A 14,917-nucleotide genomic window follows, 5' to 3' on the forward strand; every position below is an offset into this window, starting at 1 on the left:
AATTCGGAGATATTTTGCACATGTGAAGCAATATGAAGCGCCAAAGGGGCCGCGATCTTGAGTTATGAACGTAGTATGCACATGTGCGTATTAGAAAAGGGAAATGCGTACACTCATGATCAACACGTGGCTTTTAGCCGTAGTTCGCATGCGCTGATCCCAAACCGCGGGAATCTCCAAGTTTCAACCGCCTCTGAAGCTTGGAGAGCCTCCCAAAAGTCGGAGAGAATATAAGAACAGCTCTCGAACTTTTCAGAGTCTCCAACTTTTCCGAGAGGATTTAAGACCGCACCCTAATGTTCGACACGCAAGTCTACAGGCAATAGCTCTGCACCCACAGTTGCTTTTGTAACTGAAAATACATCATTCTATAGTAGACACTCATTCACTGCGGTGTGCGAGCTGTTTTGAGGTCAGTTTCTGCCGTTGAATACACACGTAAGCAATATACATGATTGCACAGGAAAAGCTGCACCGCCTGCCTTCTTCACTGGCTTCAGGTTTGGGGACGCAACACTTTCTGTCTTTGCTTCGTAGATCTACAGTCCTGCTCAATGGAATCCAGGTCGTGGCACTCTTAGTTTGCGCTTTCCATCATTTCGAAGCCTAGTGTTCGCAGCCCTAGGGCTGCGCAACGCCCGGCGTGCACATGAGTGACGCACCTGGATTGTACTAAACTGAAAGTCTGTGGGAAAGAAATTCATGTTCAAAAAATTAATGAACTGATCATGGCCCATATAATTGGCTGAAATACTGCCTGCGACGTGACTACACGTACTGATGTGAGCCCTTCCGTAAACTAATCGGTAACAAAATGAATGCAATATGGGTAGTAATCTAAATCTTATCATGCATACATAATGATACCGGTATGTAGGGTTTTGCTACAAAAAGCACTTGTGATAGGTGGCGTGAACAGACAACCAAACTACTTATCAGACTTCAAACCTCAAGATCGCATTGTGCATGTATCTCGAATTGGCTATCACTATCAGGCTAACATCTAGGCCCAAGACAGTCAAAGGCCCTCAGCGAAAGTCAACACTAGAACAGAACAGACCAGCAGCTGGTGCGTGCTCGTCTTGCGTGGTGCCTGGTGGTCCTTCAAACAAAATTTACAGAGGCATTATGGTTCGAATCACTCCAGTCCACACGGCAGTAGATCTACGGGGCAAAGACTTGACCCTCACTAAATACCAGAATCCGAATCTACTTAGATTGTTCTTTCACCTTGAAAGTGAGGCGAACACTACGTACGTTGCAGTAACCTCATTCCGCCTCCACAACTGAAACAATTTTGATTCCTCAAAGGACACTATTGTTTTGGCGACTCTGTACAGAAAAGGTGTAAAATATGACGTCAAGACATTATTGTGCGCATTCTCTACTGCGAGCAATGCAATTTTTTTCCTGAGTTCCTGATTCTCCATTTCGACTATATATGCGCAAGCGCAACATAGCGCCGACCTTTTTTTCCTGGCATAGATTCAGCCATGGCGGTCGGCAAGAACAAGCGCCTCACGAAGGGCAAGAAGGGAGCAAAGAAGAAGATGTATGTTGCTGTTTAGATGGAGACGTATTCATTTAGAATTTAGCTTTGGGCTGGTAGCAGAAGTGGAGAGTTCCGGAGCAGATTCGAACAGTTCGTGTGGATTTTGTGTTTGTTCATTTTAGTGTTGATCCCTTTACCAAGAAAGAATGGTATGATGTCAAAGCTCCCTCGATGTTCGAGAAGCGAAACATTGGCAAGACCATGGTCACCCGTACCCAGGGTACAAGTACGTTTGTGGATGCCTGTGTTGGTTCTGTTGTGAATCCTGGGCCATGGACTGGAGGTTTGTTTGTACGTGTATTATACAGAGATCGCATCTGATGGTCTGAAGGGTCGTGTATACGATGTATCGCTTGCTGACTTGCAAGGTGGAGAGGAGGTTGCTTTCAGAAAGTTCTCTCTTATCTGCGAGGATGTCCGTGGCAAACACTGCCTCACTAACTTCCACGGCATGAACATGACCACTGACAAGCTCCGCTCGTTGGTCAAGAAATGGCAGGTAATTTGTTTTTTTGCCATCCATTTCTAATAATAGCGCTTGTTCGAATTTCACTAATTGGGAGGAAACTGTCTGAGCATCAGGCTATTTTAACAAACTATTTTTTAGTGTGTATGATTGATATTTCAGCTCACTATATTTTTGTCTACAACCGGAAACAATAGGAGTTGAAAAATATTTTATTGAAAATGAATATTGAGGATAAGATTGATCTTGCTTCTGCGCGAAGTGCATTCGTTCCTGTATCTCGTCTGGTATCTTGCTCAGAATAAAATATTATGTCAGGAGTTGCATTTTTCATTGGAGTAAAGTCCTTGGAAGTTTTTGCCAAATTCAGTTTCATGGAGTACTCCTTTCCCATAATTATTATTGCCATAATTAAATGTGCGCATTTGCGAATGTGTCAGTATGGTTCATTTGCTGCATTTTCTCAGCAGCAGTCCCTGGACATTTCTTCAATGTGCAATTTGGCCAAATTTGTGATGTTTGAACAAAGGCATTTTGGCCATTGTTTGTATCTTTCATTCCTAATACATGTCCTTATTTGTGTTTCTTTTCAGACCATGATTGAGGCTTACGTTGATGTCAAGACCACCGACGAGTACACCCTCCGTCTCTTCTGCATTGGTTTCACCGCCAAGTCCCACCCGAAGACCCAGGTGCGCAAGACCAACTATGCCCAGTCTTCCCAGGTCCGTGCCATCCGTCGCAAGATGGTTGACATCATGACCAAGGAAGTCCAGCAGGCTGACCTTAAGGATGTTGTTAACAAGCTGTAAGTATTATCTTCTGTCACCCTTGTTGTCTGTTCTGGTGACTGTTGTATTCCCAAGGATTTCCAATTTCAACTTTAGTTATATATCAGTGTAGTATACTGGATATTACCTCAGTTTCTTTTCCATGTGTAAGTCCAACACTATGGTGTGTGCTTTGTCATTGAAATGTGCTTTCTGTTTGTGGAAATGAAACCTAAGTATGGTGTGCTGCATGTTCTGCTGTGCCTGTTTACAGCATCCCCGACTCTTTCGGCCGTGACATTGAGAAGGCATGCCAGTCTATCTACCCCCTTCACAACGTCTTCATCCGCAAGGTCAAGGTTCTGAAGAAGCCCCGCTTTGATGGTGAGTGTGGATGACAAATCCGCGCATTCCCTGAATTGTAGTTCTATTGCCCAGGGGTTTATGTCCTATCCAGGAGGGGTTTCTTGAATAACCAGCGTGCGGCTTAGTCGACTGTTTGATCTCTATATCCGGTTTTTCTGATAAGATCATGACAAACCCTGCAACTCGGCTGCCTTGAGTTTTATTGCTATGTGCCAATGTGATTTTTCATATCCCATAGCTCTGTCCAATGTTCCTTTATGGAGTTGGTTTTCTTTGTAGACTCTTGTCAGCCCCATATCCGAGGCCAACACCTGTGGTCAGTACCTGCCTACCCTATAAAGTCCACTACCCTTTGAGTGGGAACTATTGCTTTATTCGCACTGCTGACCATTACCTGTCAGCCGTGCATAAAAAGGGCTCCACGACTTCCAACGAGTTTTGATGCGTCATTTTTCTAGTTCCCAGTTTACACTCTAAAATTGGTGGTATTCCTGGTTGTGATTTGAATGGGAGTTTTGAATTTTTTTCCTGTTTTCTCTTCAGTAAACCGCCTTATGGAACTCCATGGCGAGTCTGCAACCACCGGTGGTGACTCTGGTGCTGCCGTCGACCGCGACAACTACGAGCCCCCCGTACAAGCTGAAGTATGAGGCAACCACTTGTTTTATCCAATAAAATCTGATGCTCCAGGACAAGTTCTGTGCCCTCTGACGTGTGGTGGTATGTGTGTTGGGTTCATGTTGAGTTCTGTTAAATCCCACCTTTAATTGTGTTAGTGGCGTTACAGGCTGGTGTGTTGCGAAAGAGAAACAATCAGCAGAGTTAAGTTTGTAAAAAGGCGACGTGGGGACAATACTCGTAATAATGCAATGAATGAGAGAACTTGGAAGCTCAGGGCCCTATGCTACTGTACAAGCAGAAACATTCGTCTGGAATTTAATTTCGTCTTTTTCGTCCAACGAGCTGTTGGACTAAATTAAACCCTGGACTACTATTGATTTGTCCAGCTTTTCAATACTGTAAGACATGTTGTTATAACGATTGTCCAAAATTCATAGGTTAACGAGAAGATATGTTAATAACGATCTTGCAGTATTCTGCCATATCCACACACAGCATATATGAAGCAGTACGGCTTCAACGGATCTTATTATAACGAAGAAATGTCATCCGTTAAAACGTTAGATTTGCTTCCTCGTTATATATACATGTCTTACAGTACACTCTTATGATCCATGGACGGAATTTACAACCGGACGAACTCCCTTTCTTTGGAGTTTGACGAAATTATTGACCGACGAAATGTTCTGCTTATACAGTATGCTTTGGCTAGCTCATCAAGCATGTTTACCACCTTAATGACCTGGGCAAAAAAGCATAGGGATGTTAAATATAATTTTTTCATTTCTCCTATTTTGTTTTTCAAGACATAACCTAGGATTCGAACCTGCACTATCGCTCTGCATTCATTCTCCTGATACACTTCGCATCCAGAGTATAACCCCCCCCCCCCCCCCCCCCGCAGTGTGTGCAACTCTGCATATGGGTCTCCGGCTGCGAAAACTCACATCGCGCGTCTCAGATACGTGCGCACTACGTACAAACGAAGGATAGCGTGCGTGCAATCCGAGTTTCTGCCATGATCATGCTGGGGATTTGCATACCGGGGATTACAGTAGTCGCGTGCCCAAGAACGTTGTTTCCGAGGGGTTAGCCTGGGACGTTCTTATTTTTCAACAATCTGGCTGCGTTCTTAGTTATAGCACGTTCTTAGAAACCATCCGTACTGGATGATACGTATCCCACAAGCTGCCAGATAACCAACACCGCCGTTCTTAGAATTTCAGGCTGGACGTTCTTGGGCTCCACGTTCTTCAGCGCGCGACTCTACTATGCTGTACCCGCAGTGGGTTTTTGTCAGAGTGCTTTTTTTAGGAGTATGCTGCTCGCTAAAACGGGCTGGAAACGTGCAACTGCGACGCTGCACCACGTGATATGAGTTTTCGCCATCGGCGTACCCCATAGGCATAGGCATAGAAAGGGCTGTCACGGAATTGGTGAATACGTTTTAACGGATGACATTTCTTCGTTATAATAAGATCCGTCGAGGCCGTACTGCTTCATATATGCTGTGTGTGGATATGGCAGAATACTGCAAGATCGTTAACATATCTTCTCGTTAACTTATGAATTTTGGACAATCGTTAAATTTGCGACTCGTTATAATAACATGTCTTACAGTACCTGCTGAAGTGTTGGGTCATAAGGGTGTTTTCTCCGGTCGCACCAGCGCTTCTCCTTCTCCCTCTCGGTCTGGGTGCATTCAGGCGTCCACCATACCGGATTGGGAGGCCTCGTTTCCAGAACTTTGGATGGGACAAACTGTGCAACAACTGCAGTTATTGAAGCGGTAACCTGCTCACAGGAAGTTTCCTCCGTGATGATATCACCCCCCTCCAGGAATCCGCGATTCCGCGGCCGCGGTAAAATCCGCGGAATTCTTTTTTTTTATCCCGCGGAATTCACAGTTTTCACCGCAGAATCGTGAAAAATCACGGTTTGGGGGTCTACTATTTTTTCAACCTCGTCCTAACCCGGCCTTATAATCGAGGACGGTCTTTTATTCTTTCAACCCAGTTTGACCCGGTCTTCTATTTCTCGCCACACAGTTTGAGCACGTTCTTCTATTTTTAACACAAGAACAAAGACTCATTTAGTAGGCCCGGTCTTCTAATCGGAGACGGTCTTTTATTTTTCAATCGCCCCCCTGCCCCGGCCTTGTATACGAGGAAGGCGTTGTATACGAGGACGGCCTTTTATTTGCGGAAATACGGTACTCTTGTTCACATACATACTCATTCTTCCACGTTGCTTCACGTTATGATCTTGCATTTGAAAGCCCTATTTGAATATTGTGGCCAGCTGTCTTGGACGGTACGATACGGGATAGCGCCAGGCATGCCGACGGCACAAACAAACACGGAATTAAAGCTGTGTGGACCCTGGCTAGCGCCAGACGTTACTGAAGTAACGTCTTTTGCATAGCTATGGGAATAAAACTAAATGTGCACTCAATAGTAGTACCGTAAAATCCCGCCAGAGAGTCTTTCCCATCCGCCCCTCCCTGACTTCTTGTCAGGGACGTGATCCTCGTATGACTCTGTCACAGTCTTGTGATGCCGTACTGTACTGCAGACGCGTGCTCGACCCCATTGGAAATGTACGCAACAGTGCCCACCCTCTTGACCAGGGATCGCACAAACCCTGAGTTTTGACGGGTTTGTACGACTCCTGGCTCTTGACCTTTGGTCGGTGTACGAGATGCATGAACAGTTTTCGCAGGGTGAGTACTTTTTCATGTACAGTACTGAATGCGGCAAGTAGGACTCGCCCATCCGCCCCTCCCCACCCGAAGCGTCGAGGAGGTAGGGGCGCTCTGGTGGGATGTTACGGTACTGTTCTTTCAATCAAGGGTGTGTTTGGTTGGTACGGTCTAGAACAGGATCGAACAGCTGGTGCACATAGAGCAGCCTCATGCCAACCAAACAGTACTCCAGAAACAGAGCACATTTTTGTGGAAAGGGTACCAAACTCGGAGCATTCTTCAAAATGTGTACGGGTCACCATGGTCACTTTGACCTAGGGGTGAAACGGCTCCAGGTTTTTCATGTTCGGGTACCCGAATGCCAGCATTGTTTCCCACGGTTCGGGTATCGGTTCCATGCACTCTTCTCTCCAGACCGACAAAATGCGTTCGCGACAATTATTTTTTAGAAAAACATTTTTACGAGCAAAAATGAGACATCGGAGAGTCAAGTGCGAAGAAGAGAACTCTTTGGAAGAGTGGGGATCGCAAGGTAAGACATTTAAAATCTTGAGTAGACTTGACGTCAGGGAATTTTCTAGAACCGCCCCAACCGGTTTTCGACCGGTTGAAATTGTTGGCGACCGGTTGAAAAGTTACAAATCAGTTCCAACCGCCCGTACTTTTCTGTGGGTGAATGGAGCTGTGAATGGTCAAACGCTTTTTTCTGGACGGATACTTCCAGCGAAGCCGCGTGGGCTGGTACTAGGGTCACGAGTTTGTACTCCAGCACCAAGAAATCTGTTAAATTGCTGTCGAGTGCCATATTTGGGTTGTATTTTGAAAAAAAATTCCGGGGTGACCCCGCACCCCCCGACTCTTCATTGGACCGTAACCGGTTGGAAATTTGTCCTAGAATATACCCTGGACCGTCACGTGTACATGTATTTGTACAAGAACGAGATTTTTCGAGTTTCGGGTCGAAATTTGACGGAACGGGTACCCGATTCTTTTCAGCTGGCGGTTCCAAAACCGGTTCCTTAGGGCCTGGTCAGACTGCGGCAAATTTTGGTTGCCTGACGAAAAAAGAACAGATGGCTCCCAGACAAGATGCTCTGTTGCCCTCCCCTTGGCTAAAACGTCCTCCCTTGTACGCTCTCCACTCTTTGTTGCTTACTCTGCTTGGCTTGCGCTTGGCTAAAACGTCCTCCCTTGTACGCTCTCCACTCTTTGTTGCTTACTCTGCTTGGCTTGCGCTGCCCGCTACTACGCGCAATGCCGGTACCCTGGACGCATTTAAATCTGCTCACTAGATTCACCATCACCTGTCCCGCCCATGCTTCTCCGTCTTGACCATTACTTTTCTTCTTTTATTCACCATGGTTGGTTAACACCCACATCTCCCGTACTGGCTGATTTTCTTCTCATGCCATGAGGTGTTGTCTATAATAATAATAATAATAATACAATGGTGTAGCCAATCAATGGATAAACATTTCCATCAGTTCTAATAACATGCATGATGAGCTAGGCAAAAAAAGCATAGCGTAGGGCCCTGAGCTTCCAAGCTCTCTCGTTCCTCATCTTTGTTGTTGTTATTTGTTTATTTAGAGTCGAAGAACAAACAGGCAAATTTACCTACAGTAGAGTCGTGCGCCCAAGAACGTAGTTTCCAGGGGGTTAGCCTGGGACGTTCCTATTTTCCAGCAATCTGGCTGTGTTTTGATATCATGTTCTTAGAAACAATCCGTACTGGATCATATGTATCCCACAAGATGCCAGAAAACCAACACCGCCGTTCTTAAAAACACAAACACAGCCAAACACAACTCCTCTGTCTCTTCGCGGATGTTATGTTCTGCCCATCCACATAGTCCTGAAATGAACTTTTCCACCTGCGCCATCTTGCCGAAACTTCATGGGCAAGACCCTCGAGATCGAACGGCTCCCAAACCAGGCCTACTCCTGTGAGCGCCATTGTCACTGAGGCCTACTCGGGTTATCTATAACTATTACCAAGAGTACATACCCCCCCCCCCCCGGGGGATTGCGGACTCTTGCTATTACCAAGAGCAAGGGTATTCTACTCTTGCCAAGAGTACATAACTCCCAAGAGTATGCACCTCCAGCTATGGGGTCTGCAGCGGCAGAACTTCACATCACGTGAACCCGTACACATTTTTTGCACTCTGTGCATGATAGATACAGGGTTGTGCACAACCTTGCTTTTAGGCTATCTCTTGTGGTCACTTTGCACTGTTTGCCAGCGTAACCTTTTGAACCATATCACGTGACGTGAAGTTCTGCCGTCGCAGCACAGCATAGAGCATTAGAGGTTGTGCAGGCAGTTGCACACTCTTGGGGGTTGTGTACTCTTTGCTATTCTAAGGGACCATCGCAAAAGTTCGCAGAAGCCCCCGAAACGAAGACCGTGAGTTTCGGGCCTGACCCCCCTCAAACGAAACGACAGTCACAATATGGGCTTCATTATTTCACTTGGATGCTGCACACATAATAATAATTATTATTATAATATACTACACAGCAGGGGTTCATAAACCCTATGAACCCCTGCTAGTACTAGTACTACTAGCAAGAGTCCATAAACCACGCGTTTTATGGACTCTTGGTACTAGACTACACACAGTGTACAGGCAGCCAGCTAGGCGACACGCGCAGTTGCATGAATGGACTACGCGTCCTGACAAGCGATCTACGCCGGCTGTGATGGCATGCTAATCTATCAGCTCCTACATGTCGTCAATACTTTTTTGAATTGAAGCCCGGTTTGCGATTTTCGACACGACTCCCTCCCCCCCCAAACGTATGCTCTTCGTTTCAGGGGCTTCTGCGAACTTTTGCGATGGTCCCTAAGTTAGTTCATCTTCGTCGCCAACGTTATGTTCTGGGACATTATTATTATTACATTATTACTGGTCAAACCAAAGCACTAACAAAGACAAAAACTAAAGACCAGGAACCAGGAACACAAAACACAGAGAAAGGAAACAAAACAGATACACATACTTCTGAAGTACAACAGATACACATACAAATGTTGTCCCAGTATGCTATAGACTCGGATGGAGAGCCAAGGATTAATTTATACAAAAGAAAAATGTATTTACACAATTGGGTGAACTCACCCATTCCACAATTCTCTGCAAATCTGAACCATTCCAATATAGTACAACGTTTCGGCACTTGGCCATCGTCAGGTAATAACAATGAATACCGTGGAAGCCACACAAGAGCCAAAACTTCTTCTCAAAAGAAGAATGGACCAAGGAACTACCGTACTGGCAATATATGTTGCCGCGTAACGCGTAACGCAGGGGGGTGCGGCGTAACGCGCGACCAGGCTAGTGCGACAAATTTTCGTTGCGTTCGTAACGCGCGTCAGGCGGGGTGCGGCGATCTTTTCATTGCAGTTTGCACTGCAAAGGCTGAAAACTGTGAAAGCACGTGTACCGCGTGGCAAAAAAAAGGACTGCGGCAATATAGAAACCTGTGTAACGGCTCCTGTGCGACTTTGCATGTAACGCCCTGCGTGCGGCAAACATGTGCCAATGTAACGCTTCATGGCCTCACTGCGGCAACATATATTGCCAGTACGGTACAAGTTACGCTATAATGTCCACTAACACCACCAGTTACTTTTACAATCAGCTCATGCGATAACATTGCACGACACTGACCGACAGTACTGACGTTCTACAACTAACCGGCTAACAGCTCTAGCACATCTTGGATGCGCACTCCAACAGCCTTCCAACTGATGAGCCGTCCATATCTATACGGCGAAACGATTGTCGTGTGAAACTGCTGCTTGTTACCGCTGCTTATTGTCCATCTAAATTGTCATAGTCGAAGTACAGCGCTGTTTTACTGAGGCGTTCGGTTTAGCATGATTCCTGTTCGCATAGCTTCCCCTTTTATTGATCTTCGCATCTTTTGAGCCACACAAGTTGTGTGGAATGTTGCTTTGCGTCCTTGAATCGTGGTTTGACTGTGTTGTCCAATGGTCTTGCCAGTATCATCGACATGCATGAACATCCGCCAACGTCCTTCACAGCTGAGACTTTCAGCTCGTGCTTATCTTGGTTGCGCTCATCTTCCCCTCCTTATGTTATTTCTATAACTAATTTACTTAGAACCTCCAAGTTGGAGGGCTGTTGGAGTGAGCATCCAATGTGTGCTAGAGCTGTTAGCCAGTTAGTTGTAGAACGTCAGTACCGTCGGTCAGTGTCGTGCAATGTTATCACAGGAGCTGATTGTTTAGTAACTGGTGGTGTTAGTAGACATTATAGCGAAACTTGTAGTTCCTTGGTCCATTTTTCTGTGTGCTAACTCTAACGAGTTAACGAGGAGAAATCTGTTGCTAAAATAGAGATCGTTATACAGAAATCGATACATATACTGTCCTATTGTCCTATTGAGCGTTGAGAATGAGTGAGAATCGTTACCTTTGGTACACGTAAACTAGTCAATTTAGGGAAATCGTTATATATGCGCCAGAGTTAGAATAATGGCTTTTACAGTATACTATAATAGTACAATGCCATATTATAGTATTAACCAGGAGGCCTGCAACATCACAGACATGACGACGGCAATGATGATGGTCACGGTGGTGGTGGTGTTGGAGGAGTCTGAGCAACGGAGCACAACAAAACATGCATGGACGGCAAAGGAACAGGTGAGCACCAATGCACACAATCCTGTCAGGATAGCAGGTCATAGCCATAGGGCTGCATGCCTGTATGTCACATGACTGCCTGTTTGTATACATGTCACATGACTGCATGCCTGAAAGCAAGTCACATGACTGCATGCCTGTACACAAGTCACATGACTGCATGCCTGTACACAAGTCACATGACTGCATGCCTGTACACAAGTCACATGACTGCATGCCTGTACTAGGCCTAGCCCAAATTTGCTCGGGGCGCTTCGATATTTTGCCGGCAAATTTTGCCCGATCACTTTCCATATTTTGCTTGGCATTGCCTTTCGTTTCCGATATTTTGCTCCATTTTGCTCCTGCTTTGTGGCAAAAATGGCTTCGAATGAACCGTCTACTTTGGTAAAAGTGGATGGTGACTCTGATGAGGAAAGCAAAACTTATAATGGTGTCAGTATTACGGATTTTGGAGCATGATTTCAAATTTATGTACCCCTGACAACCTGCACGAGCTATTTCAGCACGACGTTGGCCCAATGAAACCAACGAAATTTGAATAAAATTACCAAAACACACCCGGATCCTCTGTAAATTCGATATTTTGCTCGGAATTTGCCAGCAATTTCTTTTCGTTGGAAAATTCGATATTTTGCTGGAAGAATTGCCGGCAAATTTGGGCTAGGCCTAGCCTGTACACAAGTCACATGACTGCATGCCTGTACACAAGTCACATGACTGCATGCCTGTAGAAAGTTAGTTACATGCCCGATGACAGAACTGCATGCCTGTGTTGCGAATTTGTATTACGACTATGATTTACGCATGTCGTTGTATTTGGTCCTTGTCTTAATCTTGTGGAGTTCAGTGTCTGATGTCATATATTATGGTCTAAGTGTAGGTGTACGTGCGAGTATGGTGTGATGTGTGACGTTTATGGTATGTGGTGCATGCAAGAGTACGCGTTGTCAGAGTGTGAGGATCTGCTTCCGTCTGTGTGAGAGTGACTGTCAAGTGAATGCTGTACATGCGCAGTGCTAGTTTGGTCTGGGAATGAGAGTCATGTGTGATTCGTCCGTGGTCTGGTTGTCTTGGTCTTGGTCATGTGTTCTGTACGTATTAGTCCCTGATTGGTTGTCCCGATTTGTCGTCGGTTTATTACTGCTTGTTCTTTGTTGATTCTTCTTGTCTTTTTCCGTTTTCTTTTCCCGTGTCCATTTTCGTCTTTCTCCTCCTGTGCCCTCACCGTTTATTATTGACAAGTGAATACTAGTATTGAAGCTAACTGAACGGTGTGTTGCTGTGTGGCGGGGGCCAGGGAGAGAACAATTTACTATTTCACCTGTACACCCTCGGACAATAGAGAAGAACCCAGGAAGAAGCAAACCATCAACTTTTTCTTCTTCTGGAAAGATCAATTAACCCATGAGTAATACAAAGGGCCCTCACTCTTCAGCACTTTGTGCACAATGCACAGCATTTTGGTAACACGCAGCACAGGATAATACGGAGGATTAGCAAGACGAAATTCGCGTTCGCGTTCGCTCTCCAAAGAAAGTTGAACTCAGTGACGGAATTCGCGTTATGAGAAGGATTAGCAAACAGAATTCGCACATGCATGATGTTGACACGACGTAGGCAGTACAGCGTGGTAAATTTATGACTGCCCTGACACGAATCCACGATTCGTGTTCCGACTACTTTTCCGAACGAAAAATGCGAAAGTTCGCAATCCAGTTCGCGAACTGAAAAATGTTTGCGAACGCGAACGCGAATTTCGTCTTGCTAATCCTCCGTAATACTGGGAATTCTCTGGTTCTGCAGGTTCGAGGCCGCACTATCACAACTTACCATCTACAAGCACATTCAGCCATAGGCACAGCCAAAAAAAATAGTGACACCATATGCCATATCTATGGCCTTTCCCCATCAAAATGTATGTGATTCGAAGTTACGAACATTCCGAAGTACAGGTCCTCCCTCGTTAGTAGATAATCTCTGGGCAATCGAAAAAGTTAACTTATAACGAGTGTTGTGTATCAGTAGAAAGACTTTTCATGGCTCATTTTTGTTGTGGTCCCTTTTGTTTATTTTGGTTTGTTTTGCGTTCTGCTTTTGCCGTTTTGGCTATGTTGGACGGGTTTGGTTGCATGTACAGTTTGTACATGAACCAAGTAACGGTTACGTCATTGTCATGCGTTGTGTTTTGTTGCGCGCATGCTCATATGCTGCCATAAATGTTAGTCTTGTTCTTCAGTTATCAGTTTACCTCGTCGTGTCCGGTCTTCTTCTCTGTCCGTCTCCGTCTTGTCAAGAAATTATGAAGAACTCTTAGTTCAGTTTCGTTGTTGTGTGTGGCGGGTCGGATGGGCAGGGAGGCTGGGCCCCTGACGCCTGGACAACATGTGCGAGTGCACTAAAACGAGACTTATCTTGTAGCAGGACTTACAGCTAAAGGTGAAATAGGCACTACTTCGTACTTACCGGGGCTACCCTCGATACAACATAAATTATCGATGCTTCAACTCGTTATAAGATAATTGAAAATCTCCAACATAACTCTTCCTTGGATGAAAAGGATCATCCATATTCGCAAATACATAGATAAATTGTATATTACGTTTCGTCTTTCTGCTTTATCCTACGTGTTTTTGCCTTGGTCCTGCATGGTCAGTATTATCTTATACTGAGGGTTTGGCACTCCAGGGACCTGGGCAAAGGGTCGTTATAACGAATTTTATGTACTAACGGATCATGTTGTAACCGGACCTGTAAACAGTTGTATAGACCACGTTTCGCCAGGGGATTTCAGATTTCTATTTACTAACGGGGTTTATGTACTAACCGGACTCGTTATAATGAGGGAGGACCTGTAACGGGCAGTGCCCGGTCCCGGACTTCCCGGATAAATGAGGTATGAGTGTAGTTGATTTGTGATGCATACCACCATTTTCTTTTGCTGCTGTTGTTATTCCCACTTTATTCTCTAGTGCTGCAGTAATATTCCTTTTCGTATAACTATAAGGCCACACGTTTTTATTTCTATGTTTCTCGTCACCCGAAAATCTCAAATCGTATGCGAGAGGTGGAAAAAAATAGGAAATAACCGAAAAATATAGAAAAAAGTTTACTAGACCGTAGAAGCTGGCACCAGAATCAATCACACTCAAACTTAAGTCGAAGCACTCACTTTGTAGCTTTACAAATAATCGTCAGGAAAGAGTATTACATACACACTCGGAAGGCAAAGAAAGTAAAGAAGAAACAAGAAAGAAGAAAGCAAGGGAACAAGAGTTTGTCAATTTGGTCATACTAAAATCGACCAATAGACCGTGTAAAATAGCATCCAAAGTTAGCAAGTACAGTAAAACCTGTAACTAAAGACCGGCACCGTGACTAGCGACCAGCCTGGTACTACCGACCACTTCGCCAGGCACGGACGGTCTCACATTCAAAATTCACTGTGACTAGCGACTACCTGCTGAACGCGACCAGCGACCGCCTTTTCTTGTCCCAAAGACGATTTTTGACCCGTAACTAGCGACCGCAGTGTAAGAAATCAAAATGTTGCTCGAAGCTCCTTCTTGAAATTAATTTTGATGATTTTCCGTGGTCCTGAAAGGAATCTTTCGATACCACAGCTGAAGAAATGAACGCAGGTCATTTTGACTGTGGAGTCGGTGTGGACTGCACTACACCTGTCAGAATTTCAAGCTCTGTCAAGAATAGACATGATTGGAAACGTCTTGGAGAGCGCATCGAAAGCGCTCTCCAAGAC

At 45.1% G+C, this 14,917-nt stretch overlaps 2 protein-coding genes across 3 annotated transcripts in view; one reads left to right on the top strand and one right to left on the bottom strand.

Annotated features, from left to right (window-relative positions):
• The first annotated feature begins 1,432 nt into the window (after nt 1-1,432).
• On the top strand, nt 1,433-3,849 carry LOC135817337 (small ribosomal subunit protein eS1-like). Its single transcript, XM_065330507.1, has 6 exons — nt 1,433-1,552; nt 1,675-1,778; nt 1,861-2,051; nt 2,612-2,826; nt 3,063-3,172; nt 3,698-3,849. Exons 1-6 carry the CDS (start codon nt 1,494-1,496, stop codon nt 3,802-3,804), a joined length of 786 nt encoding a protein of 261 aa, XP_065186579.1. The 5' UTR covers nt 1,433-1,493; the 3' UTR covers nt 3,805-3,849.
• A 6,925-nt stretch (nt 3,850-10,774) lies between these two features.
• Nucleotides 10,775-14,917, bottom strand: part of LOC135817339 (low-density lipoprotein receptor-related protein 8-like) — a 55,014-nt gene continuing 50,871 nt past the window's right edge. For both annotated transcript variants that reach the window (XM_065330509.1, XM_065330508.1), the window contains exon 13: nt 10,775-11,110. In XM_065330509.1, the coding sequence (XP_065186581.1) occupies nt 11,025-11,110 (86 nt within the window). In that variant the 3' untranslated portion in view covers nt 10,775-11,024. The remainder of the gene's footprint in view (nt 11,111-14,917) is intronic.

The sequence above is a fragment of the Sycon ciliatum genome, chromosome 5, assembly GCF_964019385.1.
Source record: "Sycon ciliatum chromosome 5, ocSycCili1.1, whole genome shotgun sequence".
Taxonomy (NCBI): domain Eukaryota; kingdom Metazoa; phylum Porifera; class Calcarea; order Leucosolenida; family Sycettidae; genus Sycon; species Sycon ciliatum.

Bases quoted from the DNA above. Each gene is read 5' to 3' on its own strand.
- LOC135817337 (XM_065330507.1), top strand. From the start codon at position 1,494: ATGGCGGTCGGCAAGAACAAGCGCCTCACGAAGGGCAAGAAGGGAGCA. The intron at 1,553-1,674 runs GTATGTTGCTGT...TGTTCATTTTAG, and splicing joins AAGGGAGCAAAGAAGAAGAT to TGTTGATCCCTTTACCAAGA. The intron at 2,052-2,611 runs GTAATTTGTTTT...GTTTCTTTTCAG, and splicing joins CGTTGGTCAAGAAATGGCAG to ACCATGATTGAGGCTTACGT.